Source organism: Myxocyprinus asiaticus, chromosome 35 (genome assembly GCF_019703515.2).
Source record: "Myxocyprinus asiaticus isolate MX2 ecotype Aquarium Trade chromosome 35, UBuf_Myxa_2, whole genome shotgun sequence".
Taxonomy (NCBI): Eukaryota; Metazoa; Chordata; class Actinopteri; order Cypriniformes; family Catostomidae; genus Myxocyprinus; species Myxocyprinus asiaticus.
In genome coordinates this window covers 37,988,518-38,009,700 of record NC_059378.1, presented here as the reverse complement: position 1 = coordinate 38,009,700, position 21,183 = coordinate 37,988,518, and the positions used below count along the sequence as shown (strand labels likewise).

The following is a 21,183-nucleotide window of genomic DNA, read 5'->3' as shown; positions in this document are numbered from 1 at the left end:
TCAATTCAAGTTAAGCTCAATTGACAGCATTTGTGGCATAATTTTGATTACCACAAAAATTTTTATATATATATATATATATATATATATATATATATATATATATATATGTATATGTGGACTCGCCCCTCCTTTTGTTTAAAAAAAGCAAAAATCAAGGTTACAGAGAGGCACTTACAATGGAAGTAAATGGAGCCAATTTTTGGAGGGTTTAAAGGTAGGAATTAGAAGCTTATAATTTTATAAAATCTTTTTAAAATAATTATTCTGTTAAAACTTGTATAATTTTTGAGCTGTAAAGTGTTTAAATCGTAGTATTTGCAGAATTACAGGGTTATGGCGTCACGTCATCATGGCTACGAAGTTGTAAAATTTGATATAACTTTACACAGAAAAGGTTAATAAACGATTTATAACACTTAAATCATGTTACTTATATCATGTTAATCATTGTACTTCAACCCAGATTTTTGCTTTTTTTTTTTTTTTTTTTTTTTTTAAGAAAAGGAGGGGCAAGTACAAATACATTTCTTATGCCACAATGCTGTCAATTGAACATAACATCTATTGAACCCGGAATAGTCCTTTAATAATATAAACTTTCTATTGTGTATTGCAGTTTTTGTTTTGTATATTGTATTGTTTAATACATGCATTGCAAATATTATGGTATGTTCACACATTTACCCATTTGCATTTTTTGCACACTGTCTCGTGTATGTTGCACAGCTGTACCTACAACAATTTCCACCAGCCCATGTGGAAATATACAATTCTATTTTATTCTATTGCAACCTAAATCCAACCATTGTTTACATTTCAAAATACAGAGCTGTATAAGAAAAGATGGAATGCAATTATTTCTGTATTGGTACAGGGAGAAAAAGAATGGTGTGTCACCTGCCCAATTATTAACAGGCTTCTTATAAGAAAATGTGTAATAAATGTTCTTTATTTCTGTCTGTGAGTGTATTCACATTTAAATGTCTAATCTTTTGAAAGCCACATTGGAGAAATCACATCTTTGCTTTTTTAGGGCACACAACATGAACATAAAATGTTTTTAAAAATATCCTTCCGATTTCTAATGTCATTGCACAAGCTATGCTTTATGTTTCAGAGGCAGATCATATATGGTTTCGCTATTCTAACATTCTGCCTGCAGCACCCAGAAGTGAACGGCAGGCGACCCGGAAGGTCTGAACTCTCTGTGAAGGCAAAGCCGAAAGAACATCTTAACCTTTCAATAAATCTTATAAATCCACCGTCGAGGTGCGCAAGGTATGTATGCCACTCTATTTTCATATGTACTATCGCACAGAATTTTTTGACATTTGCATCCTTTGCATTAAGAGCAGCAGTTGTCACAGTCATTCGGGTAGGCAAAAAGTTCAAATAAAAGAACAAAAAATCAAAAGCGCACTGATGTCGCGACAATGTTGCATCTGCACGCGTTTGCATTATTGCGTCATAATACAAATGTTACATTTTCGCACGAAGGATGCGCGTCTGTTTCCATCTGCGTGAATTGTTCGCGTCGCAATGTTGCACAGCATGGTTGTTGTAGGAAGTCTCGCTTTTTTTTTTTTTTTTTCTCTTTTTTTTTTTTCTCCTGTCTTTTTTTCCCCTCCTCCAGCCGGGCTATTCAAACCTGCAGATCTAAGTAAACAATCATTCGCTCACTTAATGCAAATAATGCAGCATTTTACACGTCGCGTCTTTGATCGGAAATGAACTGCTTCATTTTTATTTATTTTTTCGCTAAAATGTTGGGATCTGCAGAATATGGCGCCCTGTCCTTATAAAAATAAGACAGGCTGCCATTTTTGTTTTCCTTTTGTCTGAAATTTTTAATAAAACTGTCTGAGAATGTGGGAGAGGCAGACGCCAGGGAACTGGACTTTCATAAGCCATGAATGTTCGCCTTCTTTTTATTTCGATCAAAGACGACGTCTTTTTAATTAGGAGTGATTTCAAGGATGCCGATAGAATAAAAGAAAAGTTAAAAGTAAGTTTTATCTCAGTTTATATCAAAGACTGTGGAACATGTCAGCCGTCGCGAAAATATTTAATACGCACACGATGTTTTAACATTTTCGATCATTTTATTTGCGAATAAAATGGTTTTGTCATCCTGTTAGATAGAGCTCGCTTCCATGTCATTTAAACGTGAAGAAAACAAAAATGCATTAATGACAATGATCATAAAATACAAATGAAAGCTTGCATAAACATAATCGGATATGATATTGCGCAAACCTAATGCCTTTTTATATTATTACCGGTTTATATCTTGTTTATATCTAGTTTATAACTAGTTCAGCTAAATGATGCCATGTAAAATGTAGGCAGTTTCCTTTTGCTCCATCATAAGGACAGATTGTATCCTAAAATAAATCTTTACATTGTAGTGAGTGCAACCATTTGTACCAATGTCAAATGAAAGTAACACTTGTTGTGTAGTTGTTCACTTAAGTTGTAGGGGAGAGCGGGGCACAAACTAACACTTTTTGGTTTTCTTAAGTTTGTGTAAATGTACTTGGGGTTTGATGTATTTTTCTTTTTCACATTAATTTCACACATCTATTACACACAAGTGGTCTATATACACACCATATAACAGCTTAAAATCCCCCTCTAACAACTGTCTCTGATCTAATTAAAAAGCCTAGAAGATAAACGACATTTTCATGTCAATAAAATGCCATTTATTAACTTTGTCAAATATAATATAGCAATCATTTTGACACTTGACAATAAATACACAACAAAGCCACAGCATTGACCGAAATAATGCATGGATTGATGACAAAACAAACACACACACACACGCTCCCGCACACACACGCATTAAGGGGAATTATGTAAATGACCTATCTGACTGCGTGGAATTGCATATAGTTTTTTTGGAATTGGGGCACATCGTAACGCAGTGTTTCAACGTGCCCCGTCGGCGCAACTGGGATTTAAACCTGGCTGGTCACTTCTGCTGGCCATCTGAGAATTAAAAGACTATGTGAGATGCTAGCTAAAAGATTGGAGATTAAAATGATACCGAGTTTGCCTCATTTTAAATAAACAGTCAAAACAGAGATGAAAATTTACTTTCATGTGAATTTTTACTTTTGCTACTTTAAAATGAACTTTTGGCGATATCTTCCAAAGCAATTTTTTTTTAAATCTACACAGTGTTGATATGGCAACAAGTAAACGTGAAGTTTTGTCTTACCAGCGTGTGTGGAAACATTTAAACCATGTGTGTTACAACTAGCCCCGCGTTAGTTTGTGCCCCGCACTCCCCTACCTTAAACGTGTCTATTTACCAAGAAGATGGCAAATAAATATTAGTTATTGAGATGAAATGACTAAGATTATTTTAAATCTCACATAATAATTTGATATACTTTGTTGATTTGAGTTATGTTACATTTGAAAATGAATACAAAATCTGAATGATGTTTTAAAGCAATTTTCATACAACCCTGCAGGCTAAAAAACAACCATGGTATTAATGTTATTTTTTTGGTACTATCATGGCAATACCATATTTTTTGGACATGTAAAAATAGTAGTAATGTGGTATTCTTTGCAGTACCTTAGAACAGTGGTTCCTCAGCACACTTCCAGGTGGGCCTCATGTTCTCTTAATATTATTTAAAATATGATAGGATATTATAATTGTTATATAATTATTATAATTCAACTTACTGAAAATGCTAAAAATGTAATAACTCCCTTCAACAGCTTGCTTTTTATGAAGAATATACAGTTCTAGAAAATTCTGGAATCACAAGTTTTAAGGAAATATCTTATAATATATATATATTATAATATAAATATCTAATCGCCTACATGGGGGGGCCATCGAATTTTTTCTCCGACAATGGGGGGCCTTGGAGTCAATAAGGTTGAGAACCACTGCCTTAGAAGACCAAGTATATAAAACGGTATATGAATAAGGTAGTCTTTACCATGGTATAGAGGGAAAGAATTACTTGAGTTCGTTGTTTAAAAAACAAAACAAAAAACATGAGCAATCAAGTTCATTTTTTATCTGCTTGATATTTTTCCCCGTTGAGAACTCTGAACGTTTTGAAATCTTTCCGCACAGCGTGATTATTTTAGACATATCATTTTCATACATTATGTCTGTGACACTGCGCTGTGAATGTTTTGGCAGTGCTCCTTGGGTCTTGAGAGTGTTTGACTAAGGGGCCTTGCAGAGAAATTCATTTACTGGAGCCAAAAATAATAAAAGCGGTACATCCAAATATATGAGCCCGGACCCTGCAGAATATTTCCTCAATGATGCTGAAGTTACACTTCCTGCTCAAATTTTAAGAGTAGTGTTTGTACTTTTCCATATGAATCTACATTTAATATATTTGAAAGGGATAGTGCACCCCCAAAAAAAAAGAAATAATGTAATCATTTATTCACACTTGTGTCGTTCCAAACCCATAAGACTTTGTTGTGACTTTGTAACGAACTGTCTTCAAATCAGTTACAACAATATAACATGCTTTCTGATTACACATTTTGAAATAAGACCAACATAATTTAGAAAGATACTTACTCAAGAATCACCTGACTCTTTTTGCGAAACATCACAGCAAAGCAGATTTAATTGAATAATGTATTTTTGTGTTTCTGACATGCAAAGTGTCTTGCGTTACGAAGTGGCTTGTTTGATTTTCCCAATGGCCGCATTGTTGAATCTGGCATTACTGAGTTATCAGCTGTGGGTGTGTAAACTGCATGTCAACAAACAATGTGAGTTTACAGCTTGCATTTAAAGGCACAGTATGCAATTAATAAAACTATTACCTCTTGAGACACGAGCGTGACTGCTGTGTGCCTTTTCCATTTCCTTTTTTCTATTTGTAACTAATAGCACCTAATAAACAAGCAAATAAAATTAAAATTCTAGAGCAAATAGAAATTGATGTCCACATATGTGTGCAGCGGGACTACGTTGTGAAATTTTAAATAATACCAAGCTATAGAAAGTCAAGTTGTTTATTATGCTTCCAAGAGTGTTGGTTACGTTGCAGACATTACATTTTCTGTAAAGCTGAATAAGTAACTCTGATTCTAAGTAATGTCCAGCATCATCCAATCACTGCCAACCATGTAAAAATAAAAGTATACATCATAAATTCTGAATCTATGTACTGATTACCATTATTCCATGTCTGCCAAACGGGTCCAAACATCATCTGCAGCCTGAAACCGAACTTTAAATAGGAAGTTTGGATTGAATGCACTTAGCTGCATAGAGAGCAATAGGATGCACCCTTACTTCCTATTTAGTGAATGACTTAACCTCCAGTGTGCTGTCTGTCCGCACTGGTCTCAGAACAGTTCTAAATGCACCTTATTTTCATTCCAACACCATATAAAGCCTCTGAAAGCAACATTTTCCAGCTTTTGGATGAACCCGTATATTCTCAATGTGAAAATACACAGTAAATATAGGAATGCATTTACTAATGTTAATGAAATTTATATAAAAAAATAAAATATAGCAAAATGTGTATTAAAATGAAGCGAAATTACCCACAGATGTGTTAATGTTCAAATTTATTCAAAATAACTTTTGATGGAATAATGTACCAATTTCCACGTATGTGGACATCATGTTTATCAGTGCGACGGCATTTAAACGAAGCGGCATATCAAACAAAACTAGAGACGCTACTCTTTACAACCAAACAGGTTTCAGTGAAAAAACCTAAAGAGGTTTCTTACCAGAGGCACTTTTGTTGGCTCTGCATTCGTGGAAGCACTTCAAGGAAATCTACTCCATTGTGTTGTGTCACGTGACTCCGTGCGGCAGAAGTTTAACCCTTAAATTACAGTCTAGAATCTTGTGAACAGTATTCAGCCGGTTTAAATTAATTTGAATTATGCATTGCGTATAGCAAAGCCAACATTCAACATCCATGCATGTGGACACGGGTTCACACAAGGTTAAATATAACATCAGTAAAATTTGTGATGAACATCAGTGATTCCATATGTTTTACATAAATTTGGTACATGAAATCAGAAGCTTCGGTTTTAAAACAATCTTTTTTTGGCTGACATTCCCAAGCCCTCTTACTTTCCAGTTGCTAATTTCCAACCACCCATCATACAAAGTCATCAGTTTCTGATTGATGTAATTGAGTTTTACCCATTGTTTTGCCCAGAGAAACTTATTTTTCACTTGGAAATATGTCATATTACAGAAGTAAAATGGTTTGCGAATGTCATTTCATGTTGACTTTAAGCAATATACTGCAGTTTGATAAACAACAGACATCTAGTTGGACCTTAAATCTGCGTTGCTAAACAGTAAATAATGTTAGTATTAGACATATCCCTTGCTGTGTAGTTTTCTCATTTATTTCTGCTGTCTTACTCTCATTCATTCAAATATGAGTCGAGAGCCTTTAGTGAGAAAGTTTACTTTTTTGTGAACTGCCCCGCAGCCATACTGTGATTTAAAAGGCTATTACCATAGATCTGACTGTGACTGTCTCTGCCCTAGCCAAGCACTGTGACCTACAAATTTGTCTTTGATAGCATTCTGCTGCATCATTGTCCTCCAAAATACAAAATTCCATTTGTCTGGCTTGTTTACCTTTCTTGGTGGTGTCTGAAATAAAAAAGAACAAAATTCAATGAAATATTCAAGCCGAGTGAATGCGTTTTGTAGAATGTCATCCAAAGATTAACCAAACGCTGGAAGATTCTGTCAACAGTGAGTGAATTTTAAGTAAAATGTGGTTAATGTGGTTAATCAAGCATGACTGTTTGTGTTTCAGTATGGCAGAACCTCGATTTAATAATCCATACTTTTGGCCTCCTCCACCCTCTATTCCTGGTCAGGTAAGGACAAACCTACACACAATCAATGGATCAGATTAAAATGCTCGAATATATTTAATACAGGTCTTTTAACTTAAAAGAATTTGCTTTGAAACATCATCAATAATTTACTATAGTTCATGATTAGGCTTAAAGAAGTGTTTCGGTTTTAATACAAATTAGGCTCAATTGACAGCATTTGTGACAATGTTATCTACCACACATTACTTTGTCTTAGAAACCAGCCCTTAGCGTCATTATTGTTTAAAACTTGTCCTAAGTAACAGATAATAGTGCTTACATACTAGAGTTTACGTTGCGTCAGAGTACAAAGTAGCGCTCCATTTTGCGATAAAATTAAAACAACAACTGGATAAAATTGTTACAATTATACAATTGTTTGCTTTGAATGGTTTCCTATTCTTCCCAGTTGGATAATCTCGTACTGATCAACAAGATCAAAGAGCAGCTGATGGCGGAGAAAATCAGACCTCCACACCTGCCGCCCACTTCTGTCCCTTCCCAGCAGCCCCTGCTGGTGCCGCCCACGCCCACAGAAGGCGGGCAACACAATATATCAGCGCCCAAGCTCCAACAGATGCCAGGGCTCCATGCTCACAGCACCTCACAGCCAGACATTGCCCTACATGCCCGATCCGCCTCAAGCACGGTAGCAGGTATATTCCCCATTGGATATGTAGGGTAAAAATATCCTCAGGCTCCAACTGAGACACATTACATGCTGCATACATAATGCTATTTGTACATACAATCTGGGCAGGTCGTATTCTTGGCGACATGAACTTGAATCTGGACGATAAGGCGGCCATTAAAGCAAGGGGATTATGGGAAGACTGGCATTTGCGCCAAATCATAGACCAGCCATCCAGAGCGAATCATCTGTCAGGTAAGTTACAGGTGTATTAAATTAATGTGCACTGTGAACACTGGAGAACAGAGAGCGACAGTGCCCCCCCCCACACACTATTTCAATAAACTTCAATCCCATGAAGCATTGCGAATAATGTAACTGAAATAAAAACGATGAAATAATGTAAAACTATTGATATAAAGTTGTTGATTTTAAGCACACACTGAAGAGCCTAAACATTATGACCACCTGCCTAATATGCTGTTGGTCTACATGCCACCAAAACAGCACAGACCCGCCGAGGCATGGACTCTACAAGAACCCTAAAGATGTCCTGTGGTATCTTGCACCAAGACATTAGCAGCAAATCCTTCAAGCCCTGTAAGTTAATAGTTTTGAGGAAAACAACATTGCCTCAACGGAGAGAACTCCCGCGCCCGACACAGCAGAGGTTAGTTCACTTACTGTCTCTGTAGCAGATGTAACCCGATCTCTCAAACGGGTGAAGATTCGCAAAGCTGCGGGTCCAGACGGCATTCCGGGCCGTGCTCTCAGAGCATGCACGAATCAACTAGCAGGTGTTTTTACGGACATTTTCAATCTCTCCCTCTTCCTGTCTTTGGTTCCCACATGCTTCAAGACGTCCACCATTGTGCCTATACCGAAACAGTCAAAGATAGCTTGCCTAAATGACTGGCGTCCTGTTGCCCTAACTCCCATTATCAGTAAGTGCTTTGAGAAGCTTATAAGAGACCAAATCTGCTCTGTGCTCCCTGGACCCACTACAGTTTGCTTACAGAAGCAACTGCTTCACTGATGATGCCATTGGATTTACACTACACACTGCTCTTTGACCTTCCCTCTTGGAAAAAAGGAACACATGTACGAGAATGCTGTTTGTGGACTACAGCTCAGCTTTCAGCACCATAGTGCCCTCCATGCTTGACGTGAAACTCTGGGCTCTTAGCTTTAACAGCTCGCTGTGCAGCTGGATCCTAGACTTCCTGTCAGGCAGATGTCAGGTGGTCAGGATGGGTAGTAACATCTCATCACTGACCCTCAACACTGGAGCCCCTCAGGGCTGTGTTCTCAGCCCACTCCTGTACTCCCTCTACACACAGCAACACACAGCGCCAACGGCATCATCAAGTTTGCTGATGATACGACGGTGATAGGCCTGATCACTACCGATGATAAAACAGCCTACAGAGAGGATGTGCACACTCTTAACACGCTGGTGCCAGAAGCACAACCTCTCCCTCAACGTCAGCAAGCTTGTGGTGGACTTCAGGAGAAAAGACAAAGAACACAGCCCCATCTCCATCAAGAGCACCAGTGGAGAGAGTCAGCAGCTTCAAGTTCCTCAGTGTTCACATCACTGAAGAACTCACATGGTTCGTCCACACAGAGGCCGTTGTGAAGAAGGCTCACCAGTGACTCTTCTTTCTGAGACGGCTGAGAAAGTTTGGAATGAACCTCCGTGTCCTCACACTGTTCTACACCAGCACTGTAGAGAGCATCCTGACTGGCTCCATCACTACCTGGTATGAAAACAGCAATGCCCTCAACCGCAAAGCCCTGCAAAGGGTGGTGCGAACTGCCAGACACATCATCGGTGAGGTGAGCTTTCCTCCCTCCAGGACATCTACACCAGGCATTGTGTGAGAAAAGCATGGAGAATCATCAGAGAATCCAGCCACCCGAGCCATGGGCTGCTCTTACTGCTACCATCAGGCAGACGGTATCGTAGTATCGTAGCACCAGCCGACTTCATGACAGCTTCTTCCCCCAAGCGATCAGACTTTTGAACTCTTGATCTCTCATGATCAATATACTTAAGCACTGCACTTTATTAGTCTCACACTGGACTCATACTTTATAGTTTCTCTTAAAAACACACTGGCTCCTGACTATCAATCCGACATTTTATTAGTTATTATTTGTATGTTGTATATTGTGTTATGTGTAAATTAGGTGTTTATTGTAGATTGGTACATGTCTCATCACTGTCGTGACTGCTGTGTTGCTTGGAACTGCACCCAAGACTTTCACCCACTGTTGCACTTGTGTATATGGTTGAGTGACAATAAAGTGATTTGATTTGATTTGTTTTGTAATGGCAGTGGCCTCTTTCAGCAGGATAATGCAAGGTGGAGCCACTGTGGATCGGACTTGTTGGTCCAGCACATCCCACAGATGCTCAATTGGATTGAGATCTGGGGAATTTGGAGGCCAGGGCAACACCTTGAACTCTTCATCATGTTCCTCAAACCATTCCCGAACAATGTGTGCAGTGTGGCACACTGCTGAATCCTGCTTATCCTGCTGAAAGAGGCCACTGCCATTAGGGAATACCATTGCCATGAAGGGGTGTACCTGGTCTGCAACATTGTTTAGGTAGGTGGCACGTGTCAAACTGACGTCCACATGAATGGCCAGACCCAGGGTTTCCCAGCAGAACATTGCCCAGAGCATCACACTCCTTCCACCTGCTTGTCGTCTTCCCACAGAGCATCTTGGTGCCATCACTTCCTCAGGTAAATGGTGCACACGTTCACGGCCATCCACATGATGTAAAAGAAAACGGGACTCATCGGACCAGGCAACCTTGTTCCACTGCTCCAAGGTCCAGTTCTGACGCTCACTTGCCCATTGTAGATGCTTTCGTTGGTGGACAGGGGTCATCATGGGCACTCTGACCGGCCTGCGTCTACTCAGCCCCATAGCAGGGTGCGATGCACTGAGTGTTGTGACACATTCCTCCCATAACCATCTTTACAATTTTCTGTGACTTGTGCCACAGTAGACCTTCTGTCGGTTCGGACCAGACAGGATAGCCTTGGGCGCCCAACACCCTGTCACCAGTTTGTCCCTCCTCGGACCACTGTCGGTTGGTACTCACCACTGCTGACCGGGAGAAACCCACCCCACAAGCCTTGCCGTATCAGAGATGCTCTGACCCAGTCATCTGACCATAACAATTTGGCCCTTGTCAAAGTCGCTTGGGTCTTTACTCCTGCCCATTTCTCCTGCATTAAACGCAATGACTGCAAGATTTGATTGTTCCCTTACCATCTAATCTACCCAGACCTTGACCATGTGGCCTTGTTAGGAAATGATCAACGTTCTTCACTTCACCTGTGAGTGGTCATAATGTTTTGGCTCATAGGTGTATAAAAAAAAATGTTTTATTGCAAAATATTCAGATATTTGCAGATATAAAAGTAGTTTGAGAGTGTAAGGAGACTGACTCGATGCCGTCATTCACAGTGCAGCATGGAAGTGGGTGTTTGCTGCAAAGCTCTTTTGGCGCACTTTGTTTGGCACGATTCTCTGATTGGTGAAGCATTTCGCTTCAGGATAATGGGTAGTGTAGTTGTTTGCCAGAAATTGTGCTAGTAAACACAATTGTTTTTTAAATTTGAATTAACTCAAACTGATGGCATAAACAGAAGCATATACCATCGATTAACAACCTCAGAGCGCTCAGTAGGTCTGTATTTAAAGGTTTATAAGTAATCGTTAAAATTATTTTCATTTCATCAATTCGTCTCTGGAGAAAATAAATGTGAATGTAGGGCACAAATTTGCTTTCACTGTCAAAATGGTGAACTCAGGCAAAACAGATAACATATTTGAGCTTAGAACAGAAAAAAGTATTGCAGATTGTTTTGATACATTTCAAACTTTTTTCTCAGAATGTCATGATGTGCCTTTGACATTGTGTTGTACAACTCCAATGTATCTAGATATGCAAAAGATTTGTCTCTTTTTCACAGTTATTTCAACAGTGTTACAATAGTATCCAATATTCCAGTATGATCTCCAAGCTTGCCATTCTTGCGACTATTTAATATATATCTACAACATTAAATTTCAGGACTGTCACTGACGTCATCACGAACTGCCAACCACAACACATCAGAGTCCACAACACCAACCACCAGCAGTCAGACCCGCCAGAGTGGTGCTCCTTCCCCAAACCTCATCTCAGGATTGTCCGGCGGGCACGGGATGGAGGCTTTCAAAAACAGCGGAGGATTGGCAGGACTTCTGGGTCCACCTCCGAAAAGCATAGGACGAGGTCGTAAAAAGATTAAAGCTGAAAACCCCTCTGGTCCTCTCTTAGTTGTTCCCTACCCAATTCTGGCCTCTGGAACTGACCAATCAACTGTTAGCATCACTGGCAAAGAGGGCAAAACCTACAGGTAGATGCTCAGAAAATGATTACGGGTGCATTTCATAATGAGCTGGGTTTCAATTTGTGTATTTTTATGCTAATTTTTGGACATCGCATAAAAAAGATTGGATGGGAACACCAAGATGCAAATAAGATCTCTAAAATGTGCTTAAAAAAATTTATACACTTGTTTGAGGTGTTTGATAGGAAGACATAACACATAAACTACGATAGAGCATTTATCCTATGGGAATTCCTATAGAATATATAGGCCTATAGGAAGATAGATACGGCTCATAAAAAGTCATCAATATCTTTGCTTTATTCACAAATTGTCTGTGCAATATTCCAATTTTTCGCAGAAATAAATTCGTAACTTGGAATGTTCACCCAAAAATAAAAATTATTTGAACTTTTAATCACCCTCATGTCATTCCAAACCCATATTATTATTATTTTTTCTGTAGAATACAAAAGGAGAAGTATAGCAGATTGTCCCTAGATGCTCTTTTCCTGGGGCTGTAAAGCTCCAAAAACAACAAAAAAACACAATAAAGTGCTATAAACTAAGTCAATTTGTGTAATGCGCTACATTCTAAATTTTCTGAAGCCATACAATATCTTTGTGAGGAACCATTTGAAGCGGTTTGTGTGATATTAACAGTAATTTACCATAAATTGCATTTCGTCTTACAGGTGTAAAGTGTGTCCATTGACATTCTTCTCAAAGTCGGACATGCAGATCCATTCCAAGTCTCACACGGAAGCAAAGCCACATAAGTGTCCTCACTGTACCAAGTCCTTCGCCAATGCGTCGTACCTGTCCCAGCACCTGCGCATTCACCTGGGGGTGAAGCCGTATCACTGCTCCTACTGCGAGAAATCCTTCCGCCAGCTTTCCCACTTACAGCAGCACACTAGGTAGTTCTCGAATTTGAGTTTTCAAGGTGCAGGCCCTTGATGTAAGCTCTCCTCTACAGTTACTTGCGACGGTAATGGAGGTTACCAAATTAACTTTTTGTTTTCAGATCATTTAGTATTCTTTTTATTCTTTTTTCCTACTTTACAGAATCCATACAGGTGATCGGCCATATAAATGTCTTCAGCCAGGCTGTGAAAAGGCCTTCACGCAACTCTCAAATTTGCAAGTAAGACCTCAAAAAAAGACCTTTTGTTTGTAGGAGTTTCGCATTCATTGTCATTGACAATAAAGGTTGTACCATATGATAAAATTGAGAGGAAAAAAGTTTAAAACTGTTTCAAGTTCTTAGAAATGTAGTCTTTGTGTCCATTTCCGTTTCATAAATTTATATAAATTTGACATGAATAAAATGTGCCCTAAAACGTGATATTTAATTAGCCATGTTCAGAAAGGGGTCCTTTTTTTTTCAAAATGGCTACCAGCATGGGCTACTAGCATGTCGGTTTTACCACCTGACTTTGATTGGTGGACAAAAGTTTTTCAAATATTATAAAAGATAAAAGTTTTTCAAATATTAATAGTGTGTGTGTGTGTGTGTATGTGTGTATATATATATATATATGTATATATGTATATGTATATATATATATATATATATATATATATATATATATATATATACCATTGCTAATTATAAAAGATTATTCCAAACTATTTGTGCCTACATTTCTTTTTTCAAAGATTTTATCTTTTGTTTTACTGTCTCCCGACAGTTACACCAATTTTTGACAATTTTGACATTTGTAAAAATATCTAAATGACTTTAACCCTTCCTTGGTCTTATGGCCCTTTTGAAATTTTAACACTGATGTACATCAACTTCTTGACATCCTCCACAGAGATGATCTGAACCTGGCAATGTAATTTTTTTTTTTTTATTTATACACAAAGCTACAAACAAAAAAGTCCCTACGTTGTCCTTTTTTATGTTAAATTTCAAAAGCTTGTAATAAAGGCTCTGTTTGTTCAATCTCCCTACCTTTAGTCTTAGATCATTCCACTAGATGGCAGCAAACTCTAGGATTAAAAAAAGTCTCTATCACCTTCTATCACAATATACAGATGAAAGGCAGATTTTTTTATATATTCATTTGTTTAAAAGTGTTCAATATATATTTATTAAATGTTCAACTTGTTCAAATAAAATAAACACCTTTTAAAAAAAGGAGAATAAATACAAATTAAAGTTATTAGGTATTGAATTATTTTGTTCAGATAATCATCAAAAGAATTTGAAAGTGAAAAGTGAAAATCTCATGTCTGCTCCGATCATTGCTTCTGTAAGCCCCAAATAGCCACAAACTCTGTATCAGCTCTTACCTTAGGTTGTGTTCTACAAAATGAGTCTATTTTTACTTGTCTTTCAGCTTTCAGAAAAAAAATGCAGGGAGTAGGGAGATCGAGCAAACAGAGCCTTTATTACAAGCTTTTGAAGATTTTTTTAACAAGATTTTTTTAAGCTGTGTTGGGGCGTCCCCTGCCTTTCAGATCTGTATATTGTGATAGAGAAAATAAAAAAAGTGTTAGCTGGCACTTAGATGAACGATTTAAGACCAATAGTAGAGAGAGAGAGCAAACAGAGCCTTTATTACAAGCTTTTGATTTTGAACATAAAAAAGGGTCAATTTGAGCCTTAAAAGACAAAGTAGGGACTTTGACCAAGACCAAGGAGGGTTTAAACTCAGAGAGTAAAAGCATGTTTATCATAGTAGAGGTGTATTCAGGTATTGTGTTGTGTGAATTGCACTCTTAATATATTTTCAAATAACTTAATAGATCCAGATAATAACATATCATTGACCCATGCACTTGTTTCCTTATAGAAGATCATAGTGCATCTAGCCGGATGTCAGATTGAAACGTTTTTATCATAGCAAGGCCTCACCAGGCCACATTCCTGCGTAGCTGCCTCATCTTCCGACAAGAATTACATTTTAGATATGTTATAAAGTAGTTAATCAGTCCCTGCTGCGAGTCTGTCTTTGAATGTACACTGATGCATAACAAGAGCTCTGTATTTCCTTTACCACAGTCTCACCAGAGGTCACACAATAAAGATAAGCCTTACAAGTGCTCCAACTGTTACCGTGCTTACTCTGACTCCGCCTCCCTCCAAATCCACTTGTCTGCTCACGCAATCAAAAACGCCAAGGCCTATTGCTGCAGCATGTGTGGTAGAGCCTACACCTCAGTAAGTACACTCAGATTTTTCACTTAAATTGAATGATATTCAAAGTCTGTGGACTCATGACCCCAGGAATGGGAAATTGGGTTGCTAATGTTGGGTTGATTTTACATGTTACATGTTACATGTATTCAACACACATGGAACCCTATAACAGGGAAATTTGAATACAGTAGGGTTAAAGTTGGGCCAGAAACATACTTAATGCAAGCATTACTGTGGTGGTAGCAAACTTCAGTAATCAAGGGGGGTAATAGAGTTACCTTCAAAAGTCTTTCCCATTAAACTTGATGAGTTATTATTCAGGTAAGTTGCTATAAATACATTGACTCACTTGCTCAGCAATATTCTCTTCAAACTGTTGCTCCGCCATGACATTAGTTGAGTTGGGGAAAAAACCTCACCATAAAAAAACAATTCACACTAATTGACGAGAATGCAACATGTACTTGCGTTGTGTTATGAATTGCAGTCTGACACATTTTGACACACAGGAACACAACAAAGAACGAAATCAAGCTTGCGTAGCTGGAAGCGTCTGCGTTCATGTACTTGCGTAGAGTATGTTTTGGCGTTTAGGGTTACAATTAAAATGATCGCTATTGAAGAACAACTCATCTCTGGATTTGCGAACATTTGACAGGTTTTTTATTTCTGCTGAACCATTATTTAAATAATTTTTTTCTATGTGTATTTTTTTATTATACCGCCCTCTTTATCAATCGTCTGAGTTCCCGAAGTATTTTTCCCATTTATTTCTTTCATAGACTTTTCATAAAATTCTCCATTAAAGAGTTGTAAAGCATTAACCAAACATACCAGCTCCGAGGTTAATCGCAACCGACACTGTTTTAAGGCAAATAAGTATTTGAAAATACACGGACTACAATCCCATGAAGCTTTGCGAATGACGTAATCAAATATAAAACTTATTTATTTTAGGTTGTTGATTATAAGTATAGAAACAATATAGTTTGTTTTTAGCTAAATATTCCGATATGCACAAATATATAAGTAGTTTGAGAGTGAAGGGAAACCGACTCCTTTGCGTCATTCACAGTGCGTCATGGGAGTGGACGGTCGCTTCCGGACTTATTTCGCTGGCTTTGTTGGCCGCGGTTCTCTGATTGGTGAAGCTTTGTCTGTTGGACTATGGGTAATGTAGTTGTTCAACAGGAATTCTGCTATTAAAGACAATATTTAAACAATGAAGTTGAAATAACACAGATGGATGGATTCAACGGAAGCATACACCATCGATGAACAACCTCGGAGCTCATGGTAGGTCTGTCTTTAAAGGTTTATAAGTTAGCGTTGAAAATCAATTAGTCTATGGAAGAAATGAATGGGATTTTTACTTCCAGAACCAGACTGTTGTGCTCTATTGGGTCAGTCCATGTCAACTCAACCAGAAGGTCTCGGCTCAAAATTTTGTTTTTGATATTTTTTTAATTCATTTTTTACTGGTGAAAGAAAAAAAATAAATGATAATGAATGCCATTTTCTAGTTTTAACATTATTTTCCTGTAGACCTTTCTTTTGTTGAACAAGAAAAAGTAACTTCAGACCATTTGACCCATATTTGGTGTGAAATTGAACAACTTACAAATAGAGCCTCTTTGAGAGCCCCATATCTTTGGGACATAACCATATATAGAGCCTTAAAAATGAAGATACAAAAATGAAAGTTTGTTCTGAACTAGAACGTAAAAGGATATTACGATATCTTTAACACTTCTGGAATCACAGGCACTCCAACTTTGGAAAAACAACACAAAAAAGTGTTTTTTCCCCCCATTTTTGGACTCACACCATTGCATATAATGCAACAAATGGTTTTAAAGTCAACAGATTTTAGTAATTGACCTACCTATGTATGTGTAAAAATAAAATAATGGCACTGCCACCTTTCTAAGGTAATTTTTTTTTTGCTCCAGAATCATAGGTGAAAATTGGCATTTTGACCCCCCTCTATAAAATAATGGATTACTCTGTAAATATTGATCCATGGTATTTTATTTTGGCTTTCATCATCATTTTTTATGTTTTTTTTTTTTTTTTCAGAAAAAGTAGTAACAAAATCTAAAATTTCAGCTGGGAAAATGTCTGAAATTTGGTTGATTTGACTTGGAATAACCCGTTTTCTAATCAATTTCAGGTAAACCCGCCCTTAAACCGCACAAAAACAAAAAAACCTGGGCTGGTCGCTTTACATGTCAATCAGACTTTCTAAGTAGGCGTTTCTTCTCCAGAATAAGCTGCATTGTGGAACAGACTTTATGCCGTGGTGAAAAGAGACTGTCCTAACCGTAGCTCATTTTTGAGATGATTGAAATGTTTCTAATAATATTTTTCTGTGCGTATCCCTTTACAGGAGACCTACCTAATGAAACACATGCCTAAACACTCCGTGGTAGAACATCTGGTGAGTCAACACTCACCACAAAGGACCGAATCATCCAACATCCCCATCCGTATTTCCCTCATCTGAGCACTCTGATCCTGCGGTCAGTCCTTCCCAATGTTGGCATAAGCAAGCAAAATCACCTGTTCTCAGTGGTTTGACATTTTCAGTGTTTATTTGTTAGTTTTACTTTTGAGTACATTCCATAAGGTATTAGACTGTGTGAATAGAGGCTCAATAAAGCAGCAGTGTTGATTTTTAGGAAGGTTCTATTACACGTTCCTCTTCTTGAACTTATTGTTGAGATAAGAGGAAATAATCGGGAATCCAAAGATGGTTACGCAGCACTTTTAGGCCGCACGGTTTTGGCTTTAAACATTTGTGGTCTGTTATGACAATAAAGGCATTGCTCTTGGCAGCTAAACTTTTGGGACTTGTAAAATCATGAAGCATATGTTGTATGTTCTGAGACTGAAACAAGTCCTGTACCTCCTCTAATATTTTTCTGTGCTGTCTGGGAAAAATCTCCTCCTTTTGGCAACTCAGAGTTGCTTTGGAGACCGATGGACTTGGGTTTGATAAAGTCAATCATAATGTTTTCATTAATGTTAAAACATTTAATGAAATAAAAATAAAATAGATTTAGCATTAAAGTTACATTTTAAATAGGACTGTTATAAAATATGCAGAGGACATTGACAAATCAACACATTTAGCAAGATTTTGCGTGACTAATTACTTAGTGCTTTACAAATATTGTGGTCTGGTGCCAAAAATATAATAAGAAAAGGGCATCAGATTCTGATGTTTCCCTGCAATGAACATAATGGATAAATACAGAATTCTGAATTTACATTTAGTCCCTTTGAGTAAAACTCGAACCCTCTGCATAGAGATGTTTTCAATGTGAATATGCATTTGACATGCTAGATGGGTGAATCTCACACAAACTGTTATTAAATATGTTACGGGTCATGTTTTACCACATAATCAAAAGAAAAAATCAGAAATTATATTGTGCATAAAGAAAATTAAACCTATTTTTAGGACCATTGAGATTTTTACATTGTATTTCAATTACACTGTGTTGGTATGTATACATCATTGTAGTATTTGTTGTACAGATTTTTGTTTATGCTGATTTTAATTAATTAATTAATTAATTAAAAATAATCATTGTGTCCAGATAGGATGGTTTTCATTGCTGTAAAAAAAAAAAATATATATATATATATATATAAAATGTTATTTTATTTTATTTTATTATTATTTTTTTTATTTTTATTTTTATTTTTTTTTGCATTACAATTTAAGGGGAAATGTACTTAATTGTCATAAAAATTTTTTTTTTTTTTTAAAAAAGTATAAATAAATGGTCCTAAAAAAGAAAGGGATTAAAGGGTTAGTTCACCCACAAATGAAACTTCTCTCAACATTTACTGAACCTCATGCCATCCCATCATGTGTATGACTTACTTTCTTCTGCTCAGCACACACAAAAAAAAGTTTTTTACAAGAATATCTCAGCTCTGTAGGTCCATACAATGCAAGTGAATGGTGACCAGAACTTTTAAGCACCAAAAGGCACATAAAGGCAGCATAAAAGTAATCCATATGACTCCAGTGGTTTAATCAATGTTTTTAAAAGTGATATGATAGGTGTGGGTGAGTAACAGAACAATATTTAAGGCCTTTTTTATTATAAATCTCCAATTTCACATTCTTCTTTTGTTTTCGGTGATTTGTAAAAAAGGACTGAAATGTTTAGCTGTTTCTCACCCACTCCTATCGCATGGGTGAGAAACAGATCAACATTTCAAACCTTTATTTTTTACTTAAATTGTCCTCCCTGCCCAGTAGGTGGCGATATGCACAAAGAATACAAATCACCAAAAACAAAAGAAGAAAGTGAAAGTGAAAGTGGAGATTTATAGTAAAAATAAAAGGACTTAAATATTGATCTGTTTCTCACCCACACCTATCATAAAATATGGATTAAACCACTGGAGTCTTATGGATTACTTTTATGCTGCCTTTGTGCTTTTTGGACCTTCAAATTTCTGGTCACCATTCACTTGCATTGTATGGATTTACAGAGCTAAAATATTCTTAGAATCTTAAATTGTGTTCTGCAGAAGATAAAAAGTCATACACATCTAGGATGGCATGAGGGTGAGTAAATAATGAGAGAATTTTCATTTTTGGGTGAACTAACCCTTTTAAAAAAAATTGCATTGTGACATTATTTTCAGGACACTTAAGAATATTTTACCCCCCAGTTCTCATTACCGTGAAATTTTTGAACTGTTTTACAGTATAAAAAAAAAAAAAAAAAATGGTGTTGCACAATGATTTTTTTTTTTTTTATTAAAAGAAGCGAAAAAGACAGTGCCAAGGAAGTTCTACTATGATAAATACCTTACAATTTAAATAATACACTGTTTTTTCTCATTGCAGTAATGAGAATCGGGGGGTAAAATGTGCATAGCAGTAGTGAAAATAAAGTCACAATACAAAACATCTTAATGTCCTTGAAAAAGGCTTATTTTCAATATTGCAAAGTATCATTTCTTATTTGTTTCTTTTGATTTCGAAGTAAAAAAGGACCAGGCCATTTTCTGGACAGGTTTCGTGGAAATCACCCACGCTGTAAACAAGATTGGACAAAATGCTGGATTACAATGTAGAGTTGCCTATGAGATTTGTGTTGCTGTACTGATGTCTAGAATACCTCCTTGGCTTATTATACATGTTTATACTTATTATCTTGTTTAAATATTAATGACTAACAATGTTAATTTGACATATTTTAAGCCTTAACCATTTTATCACTAGTTGTTTACCATCACATTTTATATATTTTATACCATATTGGTGTTTACTTGTGTACTCAGTACTTTTATGTAATTTTATTTCCTAGCATGAACATGCTGTAAATAAACTATACAGTACTTAAGTGTTAACCAGTTTATATAAAATGACTTCATGTCTAGTTATTATAAAATATACCTTTTTAATTGTTAAATTGTGGTACTCAAAAAGGTTTGCCTTGGCTGCTACATGCAAAGTCAAGATGTGGAGAGAAACTTTTAGACTTTGTAGAAGTAAGCAAATAAATAAATAAGAAATGTCTATACTGGTGTGTGTGCTCAATGCTACATGATAAGTGATTACAACTCATTACAATTTGTTTAACAGTGTATATAGCAAAATGAACATGTTGGTTTTTGTTTGTGCACTTTAAATGAATACACATAACGATACTTTATTTAATCACTACTCTTTTTCAAAATCGTATTACAATTTTTATAACACAATTGAACATTTTTGTAACACTCATTCAACTTTGAAATATACTGAAAATTGTATATAAATTGTTATCGGACAGTTTTTGGACAACTCGCAGTGTTTAGAATTCCTGATGTAAGTATTCTTTTGGTGATTATCAGTTTTAACAAACTCCTGTCATTCAGACTTGCCATTTTAAATTAATGAAGGCTTAATTATTATTTTTATTTAAAAGCAGACAGTGAAAAAGGCTAGCAGTTCTTAAAAACAAGCAAACAAGATGTCAATTAGAGGTCGACCAGTAGTGGATTTTGCCGATACGGATAACTAAGGTGGTGGCAAAGGCCGATAACCAATAAATTGCCCGATAGTTTTTAAAATAGATTTATAGAATGTCAAAAAAATTCTTCTTTATTTA

The 21,183-nt window shown here is 36.7% G+C and overlaps 1 protein-coding gene across 2 annotated transcripts; it reads left to right on the top strand.

The window, feature by feature from the left end:
* Positions 1-1,173: 1,173 nt before the first annotated feature.
* On the top strand, positions 1,174-20,611 carry LOC127426605 (zinc finger protein 362-like). Of its 2 annotated transcripts, none has more exons than XM_051673527.1 (9): positions 1,174-1,281; positions 6,813-6,876; positions 7,286-7,532; positions 7,637-7,762; positions 11,607-11,934; positions 12,603-12,827; positions 12,976-13,054; positions 14,921-15,079; positions 17,448-20,611. In XM_051673527.1, exons 2-9 carry the CDS (start codon positions 6,814-6,816, stop codon positions 17,562-17,564), a joined length of 1,344 nt encoding a protein of 447 aa, XP_051529487.1. In that variant the 5' UTR covers positions 1,174-1,281; position 6,813; the 3' UTR covers positions 17,565-20,611. The 2 variants fall into 2 exon arrangements, with proteins under 2 accessions (XP_051529487.1, XP_051529489.1); XM_051673529.1 differs by lacking the exon at positions 1,174-1,281 and adding an exon at positions 1,671-2,008.
* The last annotated feature ends 572 nt before the right edge of the window (positions 20,612-21,183 follow it).